We start from the raw sequence: 18,100 nt of genomic DNA on the forward strand, positions 1-18,100 counted from the left end.
CATGAACCTAAGGAACCCGTCTACAAAGACCACTTTTTGTGTTCCCTTTGGGCGGTCGCTATAGACAGGTTTGACTGTATCATGTAGCCATGAAGGGATAGCCTTATGTTGACTCGTACGCCTCTTTCATCTTGGTGTTTATAGTGGCTTATGGTTTCTTTGTCCCCTCTGTTAGGGTTACCCCTCCCATTCATGTCGGGAGTCCCCCCAAATATTAGCCAATCAAAGAAATGAAACTGCTAGAAACACAAGAATTTATCCACCAGGAAATTGGTAAAATTCTAACCTGCCATAACTACGACGTACCGTCAGAACATGGCAAACAGTATGAAGCCTGATTAAAAAACAGTTTGTTGCACAGTGCAACAGTCATGTGAACAGTCCCTAAAGGGCGCAATGATGAATGTGTATAAAATGGTGGTTGTGTTCTAACTCGCAGGTTGTGCAGTGGGGCAAGTGCGACGAGGACTGGGGAAAACGTCTTGAGGCCAAGCTTGCTGAATACAAGGTATGCCATTTCATATAATTGATTATGTACTATACCGTGTATGGTATTCCAATGACACATTTTTGTACTAACAATCACTATGACAAAGTATACAGTTCCTCATTCTACCCTCTACAATTGCTGTGGTAGACAAAGGAACATCCCTTCACTGCTATTATGTTAAAATGTGTAGAACAGGTGCATATGCATGTGACACCTGTTCTACACCTTTTTACATAATAGCAGTGAAGGGATGTTCCTTTGTCTACCTGAGGAACTGTATATTTTGTCCTCTTTCTTTGTCCATCATATTCATAGTGAATTCCTCTCATCTTAACATTGCCACGGTACAGGGCGTCTGGCTCAGATTCTGATCAGAATAGAGAAAATCTAGCATTAAAATTTCATAAAATGACCTTGTAACGATAATCACAGGAGCATGCATGTACAGTAGCAACAAAGGTATTCACACTCCTTGTAAATTTGATGTTTTGGGGGTTGTTTTTTTGTAGCTCAAGATTGAAAAGGTGGACTGGCTCAAATGGGGCCTTAGTTAAATAATTAAAAATGTAATCTTTAATACATTGTATGTCACATTCTCAAGAAACATAAATTAGGAGAAATCAATATTTCACAATACTTAACATTTACTAAACATGGTAATGGTATGTATAATTTTCTTTCTCAATTGATGTTTTTTAGACTCAGGCCAGCGCCACTGCTAACCTGTAAGGTCCAATCGGACGACTTGGAACGACAGTAAGCGGTGGAAGACCAGAAGATCTTCATCGTAATCATCAGACGTGGCCTTTGTAGCAGAAAAGTTGACACATCAAACACTTGTAGCCATCTATGTATATCATTATGTAACCAATCAAATCATTTATACAAATCAGAATTTGTAACCGTGATTTGGTGATGGGAAAATTTATATTGTATATAAAGTTTAAAAAGAGGAATTTTTGTGGGAGAATTATGAGAAAGATGTAATACAATGTTCATTTCAATTATGAGATGAAAGGATTTAGCATGATGATGATGATGATGAGTGCATTTTTTATTACATCAATTATACATTTAGCTGAGTTTGTACATTGAAGCTATTTGTTCACTGAAATCTATGGTTTAAAAAAGAGTTAGGTATGTTTAAATACAATGTCAAGCAGAGTGGGTGTGTTTCAAATTAAGTTGTTGGTCGAACTTAGCTGAACTACATCTGTAGAAAACAAAGTTCTGAAAATAATTCAATTTGTAATGGGGCTGAGGGATCGTGTCATCATTCAAAAGAGCTTGTTGCTTTTCTAATGTACTGATCTTCTTTAATAGTTCAAAGAAAATTTAATTAGTTTTAGCTGTGATATCTTTTGTGAAAAAAGTTCAGTTTATTTGCTGACCATTTTTTTTGTTGACATGTAGCATTAGATACTCTATTTCAGGCCATTTGTGTAATTTACCTCAAACATCAGTTATCAAAAGTACTTTCATATAGAGATAAAAAATTCATCGCTTTAATCGAGTATGTAGTCAAAGGAAGATTTGAAAATATTCCATTTATCATTGAGAAGGCAATAGCATTATTCAAAGCTGCGTTTATTCATGTTGTACTCTCATTATTTCCTGTTGATGTTACGTACACCTTTGGTTTTGTCGGCCTCCTGCACAATTTGTCATTACATGTATATGGTAACGCAAAACATAGGAAGATACTGTGAAAACTTCAATATATTTGTTTATTTTCTGTTACTTTTCGACAGGCAGAAAATAGCACTCCCCCCCCCCCCCATGCGGCCTTTGTGTGTATGTGATCAAATTTTATTTGTTACATGTTCATGTATTAATTCACCCGTCTTCCACAAAAATATTCAAATATTCCTGAATAGTGTGTTGGCTACATTGTATTAGAAAATATGCATTACTATCATTGCCAGGCGGAATTTGTGTAAGTTTTAATTGTTCATCTTTCAAAGCATTCAGATACTTTTACCTTTAAAGTTAGTAGAAAGTTTAGAAACTTTTGAAGAACAAAAGAAATCATTGTTTATCAATAGTTCAACCCCCAAATTAAGTGTCGCACTTTCAGAAATGAAATTGTTTAGTTTTGATGACATGTTTATTGCAGTCGATTCCGCAACTCAAATGGAATGTTAAATTTGTCTGTTTTAAGAATTGTCAATTTATATCCAAGCTACCATTTTTTGTTGTCGACATTTCAACATTCATTGCGTCCCTACATGTTCGATCAATCATTACAATATGCTATTATGTGGTGTTGTGGGTCTGTATGACCTCACTTGTATAAAATATTTGATATTACATTATATAAATCATCATGACATTTATTTCTCTACTTGGTCAACTGTCAGCTATAGAGTTGGATTTGAAACTTTCCAGGATAGACCCGTTCACTAATTTGATGCATACTTTTAAGACAAGAGTACCTGAACAAGCCTTTAGAGGTCAAAGTTGATAACATTTTTCCAAATAGCACAGTGCCATGTTCTTTCTGAATGTATACAATTCTTCATCAGAGACTATTAATCTCCAATAAAATGTGGAATGCAGTTTTGATGTAGTTGAAGTTGTACTTTGTTAAAACATGTACTCCCCCTCTCTCTCTCCTCTGGTTTTGTCGTTCATCTATCCTTTTCTCCTCTCTGTAATCCCCCTTGCTTCTTTCTTCATTGTATTCTGGGCCCTGTTCCATAAAACTTGTCATCAATCACAAATGCTTAATTTCTATGGCAGATTTGCTCTCGGTCAATCGAATGCCACGATTCTATCTTATTAAAAGTTATTGCAACTTGAATACCGATTTCAATTTTAATGAAACGGAACCCTGATCTCGTCGTTTCCTTCCCTCTTCCCTTTTTCACTCCTATACTTTGTTTTTGACAGCTCTTCTCTTAACTCTCAATCCTGTTTGCCCTTTTCTTTATTCATAATACCTTCCCTTGCACATCTCTCCATCCTCCTCAGATCTCTTTTCTCCATCTTCATTATTTCTCTTGATTTCCTCATTTCTGATAATGCTCTTTTAAATCTCCATCTGTCTCAGCTCCTTGGAGCTTTTTTTTTTCTTTCTGATCTATACGTTGTCTCCTGTCCTGTAATAAATGTATATATGTTCACTTAATATTCTTCTACTATCTCTCTGTCACAGGGCTTTGATTCAGTCTTGTTCTTCTTATTCTTATTCTCTCTTTTCTTCTCTTTCTCCCACCTCGCAATACTCTTCTTGTGATCTACATGCCTTTTCTCTCCTTTCTCCCCTCCCTCTCTGTTTCTCTCTTCTCTCCTGATCCCCTTACTGTTCGACCTGCGATCAAGTCACACACGCACTCTCTCTCTCTCTCACTCTCTCTCTGTCCCTTTGCCGGGCCCCCTTGTCCTCTATCCTAATTATCTTTAGATTTAAGATGAACAGAAAAATTGGGTACAAACTATTACATATGTTAGCATATTTAATCAATGAAAACAAATGTACATTCTATTTACAATATTTACAATCAATAAATGAATACACCCAAGTAAAATAGGTCTTGGAAGTTGTTAGTACCCTCCAATGGGATTTCATTTGAAATACACATGACATTTGTTTTCTTCTTCAGTAGGCTAAACAGGTTATATACTTTGGGCACAAAACTTTGACTACATGTGCTATTTCTTAAAACCATATGAATAAATATACCAATAATAAAGGGAATACTATGTCCATGTATATGGCACTTTGATGTAATAGGGTTCTACTAAAGATTCAACCTGATACGGTTTAGACTTCTGTTTTAAATCAGGTTTTTTAAAAGGAAGTCAGTCCGAGGTCTGTTTTCCTTTAGTTGTAAAATTGCGGAAATACTACCAAACTTCATCCATAAAACACTGACTAATGTTTCATCATGGTGTTTTGTATACAGTCTGGATACCTGATCATGATCCAAAACTGAAGCTCTAAACTATAAAAACAATCACATATAAATAACGTCTGTTCATGCAGGGCCAGAAGGGCATTAACTCTGTGTTGAAGTAGATTAGCCAATGATTTTTGGCTCCAGAAAAGACAGCACTACTACATAATAATGATAATAATAATCTTTTTAAAGTCCACTCCAAATTTTATTAAGTTATTACCGAAAATGGAAATTCTTTTTGCCCAATTGATCGTGAGTCCAGCAGCCACTGAGCAGCGCCAGATCGATGTTGCTCTATCCCTTATTGTTGAATGCGAAACAGGTAGCAGCAACTTCCGTCTTTTAACCACTTTTGGTATGACGCGGCCGGGGTTCGAACCCACGACCTCCTGGTTGTGAGGAGGACGCTCTACTGACTGAGCCAACACACCTCATTATAACGAGCTCTGATATGAGGAGGTATCTGTTAAACCAAGATGACTTTGCTGGTCCCAGCTCTTTATATTCTTTTGCGTTCTTTTACCCTGATATAACAAGGTCATTTGCATGGTCCGAAAGGATCTCATTATAACGAGGTTCCACTGTACATAAGTATACATGTACATGCAACATAAACTACCGGTAAACAGTAAGATACAGCAAAACAAGATTTTAAATGAATGGCTTTTCTAAAGTAACGGTGTAACAACAATGGCATAGCTACGCCTTGGCCTCAAGAGGGGGCAAATGATCTGTGCCTGCGAGATCACGTTCAGCAAGGGCCCTTCATTTTGAAAATATGTAGTACTGATTTCTTGCGTTCCTAAGAGCAACTCTAATAGAATTGAGGAAAAATTGATTGCCAAAGGCTAAAGGGGGCTGCCGTTTCGTCCATGATCAGAAATGAGTCAGGAGGGTCAAAATTTTCCCTTTGCCTCTCTTTCAAATACCCTATCTGTGTTACAATATGATTTTTGTTTTATAAAGCATCTGCCTCACAACGCAAAGTCTGAAAAAGGTTGCTATTTCTATTGCATTAACAAAAGAATTAACAAATACATGCATTCTAGGTAGACAAAAGTTATAATGCATATGTATGAACAAGTACACCACTTTGGAATGTGCTTTACCAGTAGTTTTAGTTTTGATTTATTTTACCTTAAAACACATTTATAGCTCACAAGGGACACATTTGGTCACAAATTAATGTTTAAATTTGAACAGAAATCTGGGTCAGTTTGTTACGTGACCTAAAATACTCAGGAAAATTGTGAAAATTATCAAAATGGCCACAGAGAATCACCCATACCATTGGCTCAATACATAATGGCTAATTTCTTTTTTACCAGTGGTCAGTACTATAGAAATCATTCCTAATTTACTTCATTGTCATGAAAAGTATTTCATTATACTTATCCTAAATGTTGTCCCTCTGTCGCCACACGTACTTGTACGTAATGACACTGATGCGCAACTAACAAAGACAGCAATAGGAGTATTACAAATTATTTATACCTTCTGTTTTGTATGCCGACAATCACGGGTGGAATGGAGCATTATGTATCTATGATGTAAGTAAAGACCAAAAACTAAAACAACTGGGTTTTTTTTTACTCCATATTTTTCATTGATACATCACCTGGCAGGCGGGATTTGCCCTACTGAAATAATAAAAATAATAACAATAATTATGTCAAAATCATGATGATGATTCAGCACATTTCCATGGCGCCATATTCTGTTTAAAACATTCAAATGCATAGAATAGCTGCACTTCAATATCGACATCAATCATTTAGCTAGCTTCAGGTACATACCGTATGTAGTTAATAAACAGTTCTTTGAAATTATAACAACGATAAGCAAAAAGAGAAATAATGATTGCACAATTTGAGTCTATTTCTGTTGCAGCATGGAAGAAAATGAGTCCATTACTTTTTATATTTCATGACTCACTATACATAGTAATCACCACTACCAAAACAGATCATCTGGAGTAGGGGTATCTACAAGAATCCGCTCTTCGGTATCATTCAAGAAGATATCCGCTGTAAAGGGCTGTTATAAACACTCTCTATATCCTAGGACATTCCCCGAATGGAACTTTCTCTTGACCCATGTTAGAAATACCCCCACCCTTGGAGCCTTTAAAGATAACTTACAAAAGCTCAACATGGGCAAAATAATTGCTAGAGCCCACTTCAGAAATTAAGTATACTATGCTCAGTCGACTGTGCCTGCATGTTACATCCAAGCTGAGGAGTTTATGCAGTAGCCCACCAAAACCAGAAGCATAGTATTACTACACGGTCAAAGAGGTTCACAGATCAGCGCACTAGACCAGATTCTTTCAGTCGTTATATATATATTTTTTTTCCAATCATCTCTGCCCTCTTCCCTTACACATCCCCACCAATAACGCGATCCCCGAAAATACACCCTTTGAAAAAAAACTAAAGAAGGGACTGTCTCTGTTTTAGTGTTGAGGCAGGTGTGTTATTTTCTCAGCTGATTGGGCGCGCGCCATGGAAACAGTCCAGGCAGTGGACTGTATTAATAATAATAATAATATTCAGCTTTTATATAGCGCTTAAAACATCTCGGACGTCTCTAAGTGCTTTATAGATATACTATTATCCCGGTCATTGGATTTAGTGCTTGCCCGCACACACTGTGTGCACAATCTCCACTCCCTGGGGAGCATTCCAGCCAGGCGTAACTTGACGCTCAAAAAATGTTTGACCAACAATGACGGTCGCATCCTACCGGGTACCCATTTTTACACTTAGGTGGAGAATAGCAAGTGTAGGTTAATATTTTGCCAAAGGATATTAGTGCCGTGTGGGATTCAAACCCTTGACCTTCGCATCTCCAGTCAAGCGCCTTAAACCACTCGACCACGACACTGCCACTGACTATGTGCGCACCTATTTGAAGGCAAGAAGATGTATCCATGTATTCAGTACATGGGGTGAGTGGTCGTTTTAAAGTTGGGGTCCGTCTGATGTAAATGTTGGCCCTGGGATGTGGAAGGGTTAGGGGTCAGATGGTGCAGAGGTTGAGGTTGGATGGTAGACATGAAAGGGCTAGGCTGAAGAGGCTGCAGGGTTTGATTGGTAGGGGGTAGGTACTGCCTTGGCTGCGGCAGGGAGTGTGCTGGCTGGTGGCTCAAGGGTTGTCCGGTGCCAGTAAAGGTGTAGGGAGACGGCAAATGTTGCGCCAACGGCTGAGGCGGCATCATGTGGTGGCCGAGCTGCGAGGCCAGGTAGGAGGCAGTCATACCAGTTTGTTGGTTTGCGCCTGTTAGGGGAAGGGATTGTGAATGCTCCTTGTACGGGTAGGGAGATGGTGCCGCTCTTTGGACAATCTGTGTTACAATGGTCTGGGACAAAACACTTCCTGCAGGAGTCAGGCTCGGCTGGCGAGGGATGTACTCTGGCTCCTGCTGGCTGTGATGCTGGGTTGCTGATGATAGAGCAGGTGGCAGCGAAGACACCAGCTGGGAAGACAGAGATGAAAAATCTATCATACCTGATGGCGCTGTGGCTGGAGGGAACAGGTGCCTTTGAGTTTGTTGAAGTGGTGCAACAAGAGGCTGCATTGCTTCTGCCTCTAGAGGACTAGGCTCTGAGATCCCTGACGTGGATGATGCTGTGTGAAGGGTCTGGATGTGGGACGTTGCAGGGGCATTCATGATGATCTGTACAGGCGAGTTCTCTCTCACTTGGGTCAGTGCTGTTGAAGGGATTATCCCTTCACAAGATGAGGGCATTGTTGAGGTGGCTGTCCCTGGAACCATGTAAACAGCATTGCCAGGCTGGGTCTGAGCAGCCGAAGTTATGATGTAGGACAGCAAGTCCTTGAATCCTGCAGAAGAGTTTGTAGCTGCAGCAGGGGCCTGTGGCAACGTCGCTTCTGGTTTAGTAACCTGTGTACCTCCACCTTGAGCATCCAACACCCTTCCTTGCTCTACACTATTCTCTTGTCCAGAAGTAAGCTTGGACTCTAGTGCTTTCTTAATAACTGCAGTCTCTCTCATTTTAATTTGTAGCAAAGGTAGTGGGGTGGCAGCTTTCCGCTTTGCCCGCCTCCAAAGATTATCTAAGGAGTCAGCAGGCACTTGAGCTTTGCACTTTGCAACAATCGCTTTAAGTTCACTGAGAATGTATGGGAACAGGGAAGCTTGTACTTTTTTATTTTCCAGAAGAGCTAGTAGTTCATCATTGACATCTAATATTTTTGTCAAGTTTACTTCAGATGTCTCGTCATCTTCTATTGGAACTGGCTCAGCATTGAAAATCAAACCTGGATCCTGGGCATTATTATCTTCAGGTTCATATGTGTTGGCCATAAACAGTCCTCCATCATCCCCATCATCATCATCATCATCATCATCAACGTCATCATCGTCTGCTGCATCACCTTTAGGAATGGCAGCATCTTCACCATTCTTTCCAGTTCCTTCACTTGCATCTGAATTTGCAACAGATTCTTTGGCTTGAATGGCTGCCTCTTTTTGTGCTTGTCTCGGACTTCTCCTGAGTTTCTTCTGAGGCGGGGGCAGAGGTGCTGAAGAGGTGCTGCTTTTCCGCGAAGGGTCTGTCAGCTGCATTTTGATATTGACCAGGAAGGAGCTCTGCATCTGCATGTGGACCCTGTGTATGTGGGGGCAAAGATGGGACTCCTCCCCACAGGTGCAGGTGTACAGATGAGGACAGAGCTCAACGCAGGATACGTGAAGGCACTGGGGACTGCATGACGCCTCTGGGCAAAACTTCTTGACTCTCTTCACATGTAGCAGTTCTGTCTCAGTTTTCACTGAATACATCTTTGCCATCATTCTTGTAACACATTCAAGAGGTATCTGGAGGGCTTCTTCATGCCTTGATCTTAGGCCCACTGTTTGTGTTGGTTGCAGACAACTTTGTAAGAGAGACTGGTCACTATGCTCATCAGCAGTCTTCACCAAGAAAGCCACAAGGTCATAGATCTCCCCTTCTTTGCTCTCGCTGTCAAGGTATGCTTTGAGCGGCTTGTGGAAGGCTTCATCATACATCGTTGTGTGGTTGGGATCAGAGGAATAATTTCCATAGCAGGTTGCCCACTGTGGACAGCGATCCAAGTAAGACTCTTTGAAATATACCACAAAGCTCTTGTCCTTGGACTGATATCTGTTCAGGAATGTGCTAGTCATACTTGTGAACTGATTCAAGTTGGTTTCTTCCATGAGCAAGACCAGGGATGTGTATATCTCTCTCCTGAGCTCCTTGTCCGCGACAAGCACATGCAGCTGATGCAGCCAGTCATGGTGAACGAGACGCTTGCAGAAGACATGGCTAAGGTTCTCACCAAAGACGGCCAAGAGAATGTTGATGCAGCTCGACGACTCATCGGTCAAGACCCCTGCCATCATAGACTTGTTGAAACTTTCTGCGATTATCTGGAAAAAATAGAAGAGGGCTGCTTGATCGTCGGGACTGCAAATCAGATGAGCCACTGGACTTCCTCTCCCGTAGTCATCTCGCATGCTGACATTCACCAGTAGGTAATTCTGATACTGCACCGATTCCACACAGAGGTACTTGACTGTGAACAGTTGCAGCATGTGAAGCTGTTGCTTTGTCTGCACACCAACAACTACTGGACTGTCCTCCACTGCCAGGGAATCACCTTCAAGCTTTCCAATGATGTACTGCCCTCCTTCAGGCTTGTACATCATGATGGGATTGTGTCCTTCGGATCTGTGTTTCTCTAGAAGAATGGCTAAGCCGGAGATGCTGTCAAGACCTTCTGGATTCTTCTCCGCTCTTTTGAATATATTCCGTCGCATCTGCTGCATGTGGTGTCTGGAGATATTCAGCTGCTTCTTGAATACAGTCAGGTTACCGATGTTGCTATGGTTTGGACGAGAAAGGTCCTTCAGGATGTCTTCCACAGTGACCCCAAACGCGATCTTCAGCTTCAAGTCGTCCCTCAACTTTTGCGGCAATGGATGGAACTTGATGTCGCTGGATAGGAGGCGGTGAGAGTGTGAACTGTAGTAAGTAACCTTGAGGTTGCCTGTCTTCAGGCACTTGGCTGTAATGATCCTTGCTGGGCAGATCATATCTGTCTTGACACACCCCTGGGACTTTTTTCTGGAGGTTGTCCTGGCAGGACTTCCTTTGGCTTTGTGACTACGAGAGCTGCCATTTCTCTGACATGCATAGGTCTGATGAATGCAAAGAGAAGACTGGATAGCGCCTCTTTCTTTCGAAAAATAAGCAAAGTTCTGACTCTCTTCTCTCTCCTTCCATGCCAAAAATTTCTCCACGGTTGCAAACGAGAGCTCCGACTTCTGCAAACATATGCCATGGTCTTCCTCTAGATGCTGCATGAGTTTGGTCTTGTGGTAGAACATCTCCTTGCATCCAGGACGGATGCATGATGTCCTGGCATTGCTGGTCGTTGTCTCCTTGTGGACCTTCCGAACATGGCGCTGGAGATTAGTCTTCTGTGTGAAGAGGTTGTTACATCTAGTGCAGCAGAACTTGCCATCTTTCTGTTGAGATAATCATACAAAGAAGAGTAAATATGTAGGTTTCGAACATCGATGAGAAAAAAAATATTTCAATCATTCTTATTTACTTAGGAAACGAAATATAACTTTAAATTTAAAATGATATACAATAAGTATCAAGTTATCCATCAAATCAGGCAAAAAGATTAATTTATTTTCATTGAAAATGTTTATTTATTGTAGGAGAAAACAGACACGGTCTAACAGTCTCGTTGATAAGAGAAACCTCATCTAACCTTGAATCAGGCTATAGCTAATTCTACAAAAGAGTTAAAATTTATATGTATGGTCATATTCTTGGCCAATTTATAAGTAACATGAAAAAGTTGTACATGTACACATAAAGTATCCTAGTGGGGTTGTATGATACATGCTACGGAGACAATTGCTCTGTGGTCTATATCCATACACTATAACCAAATTTGTAAACCCAACTATGGACCAAGCACGATACTTCATTTTAACCAAACCCTAAACCTATTAAACTGAAAACCCAATTGCAACCCTAACCCTATATCTCTGATGAAATAAATCCTGAGTATATTTTTGCCAGGGCATAAATGTACATCGTAGCACCTTGGTATTAAAGCAGGCATTGCTTTAATTCATTAATAATAATAATAATTAAACATTTTTATATAGCGCATAACACATAGGCAAAGTGCATGTCTCAATGCACTTTAAGAAAAAGAAAAAACAATGCACTGGGTTCATGATTCTGATTATTTATGAAGTGATGAAGAGATATGTTTTCAGAGAATTGATAAAGGTTTTATCGGATCCTATACATTTCAGTTGTTCAGGCAACTTGTACCCTAAATCTGGGCTTGAGACACTTCTGCCGAGGCTGTATGAGCTTACCATGGTAAAGAAGGGCTTATTGGTTGCTAGGGGATCACTGCTGGTCTCTGGCTCAGGGGCAGGGTCCTCATCCTCACCACCCAGCAGGTATGCCTGGAATAGTGACAAAATAGACCAAAATTTTCAGTAAGAAAAATTAGAAATAAAGGGACTTTTTTCAGCATACTACACCCGACTACACAAATAAACTGTGGAAAATTTGTCTTGTCATCATTATATAGTGACAGTACAACCAAAAAAGTGTATGGAACTTAAAATACAAGTTATAGCCTGTAACTGTCTGATATTCTTTATCATTACTACCAAAAAGAAGACTATTAACTTTTTGGTGAAATAAAAGAGAAATTTTGTCCTTTGTTGTAGAGAGCACAAGGGTTTAACACTTATCCTTTCCTAGGTTTCCATTTATTTTATCAAACCCAAAATAAACTACTGGTATCATGTGTTAATTTGCAAGATAAGTAGGCCTGAAAATGTCAAAGTATCCATATTTCAGCACACTGAATTGCCAGAATTCCTTTCCTTACATTCTTGTAGTACAGTACAGTACTCGTCAGAACTTTATTAATGGTATTTTCACTATTTTCTTGATTGCATACATCAACTTTTTTCCTCCTAATTCTGGATTTACACAAAAATCAGATATACATGTATGGTATACTCCACAAATTTTAGGAACTCAATCATGCCAAAATATTAAAAGGATCCTATTCATATGGAATGTTTTGATTCATTCCCAAGTGTTTACAAGTCATCACTATGAACATGACGGACAAAGAAAGTGGACAAAATATACAGTTCCTCATTCTACCCTCAACAATTGCTGTGGTAGACAAAGGAACATCCCTTCACTGCTATTATGTAAAAATAAGTAGCAAAGATATGCATGTAAAGCCTGTTTTACACATTTTTACATTATAGCAGTGATGGGATGTTCCTTTGTCTACCACAGCAATTGTTGAGGGTAGAATGAGGAGCTGTATATTTTGTCCGTCATTTTCATAGTGTATGCACTTAAATCTCAAAAGAAAGAAAATTAAACCTGTATTGTTTCCATGGCGATGCTTCTTCAATGGTAAATAGTGTAAGTACAGGAAGCTGAATCTTTATTGTCCCAAACAGCTGGTCATTGGAAAAGGAAAAGCAGGAGCACTTGAAGGAAATGTACCACCCTGAGTCTTGCTGTTGAATCGGTCATCACATAGTGCCTTCAAAAGAGTTTCTGCGATTATAGCACTTTAACATTCTGCAACTGCAAAAGACAAGAAAACAAATTGTGAGGCCTTGTATAATTATTATTGCAGATGCTTGTAAGGGAAAGCAAGATTAAGTATCTAGATCTAGCTGGTGACAACACCTTGGTCTGGAACTCCTTTGAAATTGCACCTCTAACTCAGTAATGATGACATAAATGATTTTGGTGTTTGAGAGGGGGTTGTGTGTACGGGCGCTTAAACAAAAAATAAAGCTTTATAAATGTAATGCTTCCTGGGAGAAATTTCAATTATTTAAACTGATGAATAATTAATGAGTCAGAATGAATCAGGAGAGCTTGGGTTTTTGTTTCTAGTTCATCGTGACTGTGCCATGGACCAGTGATGGCCTGGTGGCAAAGTCGCTGCCAGGCAAGCAGTAGATGGCAGGTTGAAGTCCCGCTGGTTCCAAGATTTTTTCTGACTTGTTTTTTAATACTGGGTGTAAAAAATAAAGCTGTCACTTTTGTCTTCGGAATAAAAAAAAAAATAGCACTAACTATCATAAAGATTCATCCGTGCTGAAATACCATATATGCATGCTTGTCAGTCTAAATGACTTTTGAAATATTGCATGTAATTTTCTTTAAATTGCTGGATTAAACCAACTGTCCGGCCACACAACTTCTGCAGAGCTACCAAGTGTCACGCCTTTCGAGGGTCTGAGAAGGCTCACGCACACGGATTTCGAAAAAAACGCCATACGCTATACCCTCGCCCACATGCCAAGTCATGAAAATGTCACAAATATAGCTCATCTTTGAACTTGGCGTGTCTGCTTCTGGGTATAATTACTCAACACTTCATGACTACAGAACAAAGAAATTCCATCATTGTACTGAAACTAAACATCGGACTAGTTTTCTTCTCGCACATCAGTTTTTAGCATTTGTTTATCCTCATTATCTAAGAGTCTATTTCATTAAATTAATGTTGACCCACACGATATGCGTAGCTGTGAAAATAAAATTGTGGATGGTTATGTCAAAACTTCGAAATTGTAATATCAAATATGCAAATTCAAAGATTGTTTCAAAAATATATTGATCTGAAACTGGTAACATCCACAGAAATAGACAAAATGATTGTCGGTATGAGAATTCAATAATAAAACTGGCATTTAATCAATCTGTACAGAGGCGGTCAGTGGAGCCAGGGCAGCGTCTCACGAAACCGTCATAAGTACAGTCCAACGACGTCCCATTGAATTGCGTGTATTAAGTTTAACACACTATGGGATGTCAGTGAACTTGTACTTATGATGGTTTCGTGCACTGCCCAGATGTATACAGTATAGTGTCACGGAACAAACATCGATATGAGACTGAAGTCTTTCGGTCTACATATACTGTATAGAATGGCAGTCAACACTCCCACATGGAGGGAGTCTCACGCCGCCGCGCCGTACGTCCCACGAGCTCGGAGACTCCCGCCACCACGGCCTTCCTCCCGCTCTCCCGCAAATGATGTAGAATCTCAAGGTTTAAGAAAAAAAAAACAAGCCAAACATGTCAAATGAAAATAAAAAATTTCATACGATAAGGTAAGCCGCGCTGGTTCGCGTCGTCTGAAGGAAACAAAGCTTCCTACAATTAACAGTAGGGGCGCTGGTCCAAGAATGAGGATCGTCCTCATAAACAAGGATATCCTCATAAACAGGGACAAAATGCGTCCTCAAAAATAAGGGTCGTCTGCATTTTCGAGGACGTTTTTTTTCATCGGCGCTCTGGGGGTTTCATGTTACAGAACGGCCCGCTGGCGATGCCAAAAATGGATTCCCCGGGGGAAAATAACCCTAGTTCACCGTCTACTTTTATGGGTTGTCCGTCTTCCAAAGGATTTATTGCTTATAATGTGAAAGTCTCTGTAGACCTACAATGTCAATGTGAAATGCATCAAGAAAATCATTGCAGAATCCGTTTTTTGCATCGCCAATGCGCCGATCAAAAATATTAAACGTCTGCAAAAATGCAGACCGTCCTTATTTTTGAGGACGCATCGGTCCGTGTTTAGGAAGACGATGCTTGTTTATGAAGACGATCTTTATTCTTGGACCAGCGCCCCTACTGATTAAGTCTAACTTCCAAATTTCCAAGACCAGGGATATGTGAGTTTAAATGGATACCCCATCTAAGAGGGCCCTTTGAAGCACTGCAAGGCACCGAGAGTCTTTTTTTCCCCTATCATAATCCCCTTAATCCCCCTCCCGGACCGCACAGCTCGTAAATCTCACTCCCGAAACTGAGTGACATAGGGCTCGCGAAATGCATTGTTGGAAATACACATCGGCTGCTATCAACAAAAATGGCGGCATACAGTAGGGATGAGTATTTGCTAGGCGACGATTTAGACTTTCTGACTGGTTTTGAGGAAGATTTAATTTATGGGAAGTTGGAGACCAACACAAGTTTAATATGCACGTGTGAAATTCCATCAACGGAAAATCTTAATCGTTGCAGCAAACCAGAACGTATGGTTAAATGGTTTCATCGTGAATGCGTAGGCCACTCCAGCAAAACATAGATAGTTGATGCGTATTGACTACTAGCACTGCAGTACGTGTAAATAGGCAGCATTTGAATACATGAATAGTCAATACACTCACGACATACAAATGCACAGCGGTTGATCGGCAAGTTTGACAGTAGACTCACGATTTTAATTTTTAAATTATTCTTTCTAACATCGGAAAGTTTAACAAATTGTATTTTAATGCTCTTTAGGTGTCATCAATCGTCACTAAAGTACTGACTTTGAGTGAAATCAGTTGAGTTTTGTACAGTGGTGTTTGAAATGTTGAGAATCAATAGCACAATTTTTAATATACGGCCAGGGTAGTAATGCAGCTATGTGTGTTTCCTCCCACAACATGCAGCATGTACAGCCCAGCGAGCACGGCGGCTTGCGCGTCGCCTGCCCGTACTCGGGGTGAAAAGTGGTGATGAATTGACAACTTCTAACCCTCATTAAACCAAATGCGCAAATATACAACACAATTTCATTTAGTTATTTTAAGAGATAAACTTATGGACTACCTTCCTAGCTATGTAAAAATTTCGGAAACTTTCGGAAAATGTCAATAATTAGAAGAGAACACGATGATGATGAGAAACTTGCATTCACTCTAACTCACGATTTCCTTGGTCGATTTCGCTGGTTCAGATGGCTACGTCTTCAGTAGAGTTATCCGAGTACAGCGAAAGCATTTGATAACCAATAGAAGGTTGTATTGTGCCATAAGTTGTCGATTTTTGTATTTTATATGTTATAGCTATATACATCTTCCATGAGTATGACGTCATTTTCTCGGTGCCTCGCATGGCTTCAAAGCCTTTTTTTTACGACCAAGTGTTTGGAGAGCTTAGGGAAGCAGACCGTGTTGCGTAACATTTCGTAACATTTGGATTGCCAGAGGGCATCTGTGGTCTGATAAGGGCGGCTGTTGATAGATTTGATGGCTGAAGAGGGTTACATTACTTGTTGTTAAGCCAAGTTAATCTTGAATATCTTTCCCTCGGGAAATTCTTTCGAGACGGAATATCCATTTAATATCCCTGCCAAGACCAAGCAGTTCCAACTCTCCAAAGTTTATCATTTTGGGGGCTTGGTACGAAATTATAATGATTTATTAGCAAAAATAATTATGGAAAATAATGACAAAATTTGTGGCGTGGGGCTGTGTATAGTCTAGTCTATATATGTCCGTGTACGAGACCGAAGACTGACATGCATTGAATACAGAATCATACTCATTCATAAGGCGGTAGCTCTTTCAAAATCGATGACCTTACATTTTACAACAATTTCCATCTAACCTGTACCCTTACTAGATACTTAGTAACTTGGAATGTTATCTTTATTTTGTACAAAGTATACATTTTGTATTAAATCATATTTTCTGAAACAATTTAATAAAGAAAAGCAGGATAATTGATAATTTACCATAAAATTCGTCTCCGTCATGTATTCGCACAAGGCAGACTCTCTCTCTTTCCATAGACGCCATCGTCGATACTATTAGTCTGAGTCGCAGTCATGTTTTAAATCTTTTACTTTTCTAGAAGAGACTCGCGGATACGAACTTGATCAATGGACCTCTATAAGACCGGTTTTAAATAACATTCACATTAATGTGGGGACCTATAGTGACTATAAGCACTGGGGTACTTAATGGGGAGGGGGTAATTGCCGGTTGCTCCCCCCCAAAAAAAACAACAACAAGAAAACAAACAAACAAACAAACAAAACAAAACGAACGTGGTTTATTTCTACATTATAACTCGATACTGGTCAGTGATTACCAATGTTGTTAATTGTACAGGCCCCCAGTTTAATTGCTCATGCATGACGCTGCTGACTCCGAGTTTTATTAACCTGTTATAAAATTTGGAGGGGACTTTAAAATATTATTATTATTATTATTATATGAAATGGAATGCAATTCGAATCAATCAATCAATACTAGGAATCCAGTCTGATGTTATGTCGGGCAAGGCTTGGTTTGTATAAAAGCTTCTAGTACAGAACAACCCGAACCCCCCCCCCCCCCCCCACCAAAAGACCATTTGTACCCCCCAAAAAAGACAAAGTCCCCCAAAACGGGACATCATGTCCCGAAAAAGACCCGATTTCCCCCAAAATGTCCAGTATACAAAAGTCCATTTTAGGGTACATAAATGTTTTTTGTCGGGGTGATTCATAGTTAGTTAACCGGACGTACGTCTGTTGTGGGAAAATAGCATTTAATGATCTTGTTTGCTCGTTAATATGTTTATTCGTTTTTTAAATTAAAAATACAAAATTGTTGGGGGGGGGGGGGGGTAGTGAGCACTTTTTTTTTTTTTTTTTTTTTTTTTTTTTTTTTAGGCCGGGGGGGGGGGGGGGGACGTGCCCCCTGTGTCCCCCCCCCCCTAGATCCGCCACTGAACGCAACAGTGTTATGCAATTCTTACCGCATACGCTGACCAATATCTGTCAAGTTAACAGTAACAAAACAAAGCCATATGTAGTCCATATGTTTCAGATATATCGCCAAAATAAAGTCTGTTTCTGCAGA

At 39.9% G+C, this 18,100-nt stretch overlaps 2 protein-coding genes across 2 annotated transcripts in view; one reads left to right on the forward strand and one right to left on the reverse strand.

Annotated features, from left to right (window-relative positions):
• Positions 1-2,518, forward strand: part of LOC100888042 (catalase-like) — a 46,223-nt gene extending 43,705 nt beyond the window's left edge. The window contains exons 10-11 of the mRNA XM_030987744.1: positions 440-508; positions 1,190-2,518. Of these exons, the coding sequence (XP_030843604.1) occupies positions 440-508; positions 1,190-1,219 (99 nt within the window). The 3' untranslated portion in view covers positions 1,220-2,518. The remainder of the gene's footprint in view (positions 1-439; positions 509-1,189) is intronic.
• Positions 2,519-7,136: 4,618 nt separating this feature from the next.
• On the reverse strand, positions 7,137-17,070 carry LOC100888101. The gene is made up of 4 exons (XM_030987745.1): positions 16,987-17,070; positions 12,834-13,043; positions 11,792-11,884; positions 7,137-10,912 (listed from the first exon to the last, which is right to left on the reverse strand). The coding sequence occupies exons 2-4, from the start codon at positions 12,846-12,848 to the stop codon at positions 7,331-7,333; spliced, it is 3,690 nt and encodes a 1,229-aa protein (XP_030843605.1). The 5' UTR covers positions 12,849-13,043; positions 16,987-17,070; the 3' UTR covers positions 7,137-7,330.
• Positions 17,071-18,100: the final 1,030 nt, after the last annotated feature.

This window comes from Strongylocentrotus purpuratus, unplaced genomic scaffold (genome assembly GCF_000002235.5).
Source record: "Strongylocentrotus purpuratus isolate Spur 01 unplaced genomic scaffold, Spur_5.0 spur5_scaffold_17, whole genome shotgun sequence".
Lineage (NCBI taxonomy): Eukaryota > Metazoa > Echinodermata > Echinoidea > Camarodonta > Strongylocentrotidae > Strongylocentrotus > Strongylocentrotus purpuratus.

Coding starts and splice junctions, on each gene's coding strand:
- LOC100888101 (XM_030987745.1), bottom strand. Junction 10,913..11,791: donor ATAAGCCCTTCTTTACCATG/GTAAGCTCATAC, acceptor TTATCTCAACAG/AAAGATGGCAAGTTCTGCTG.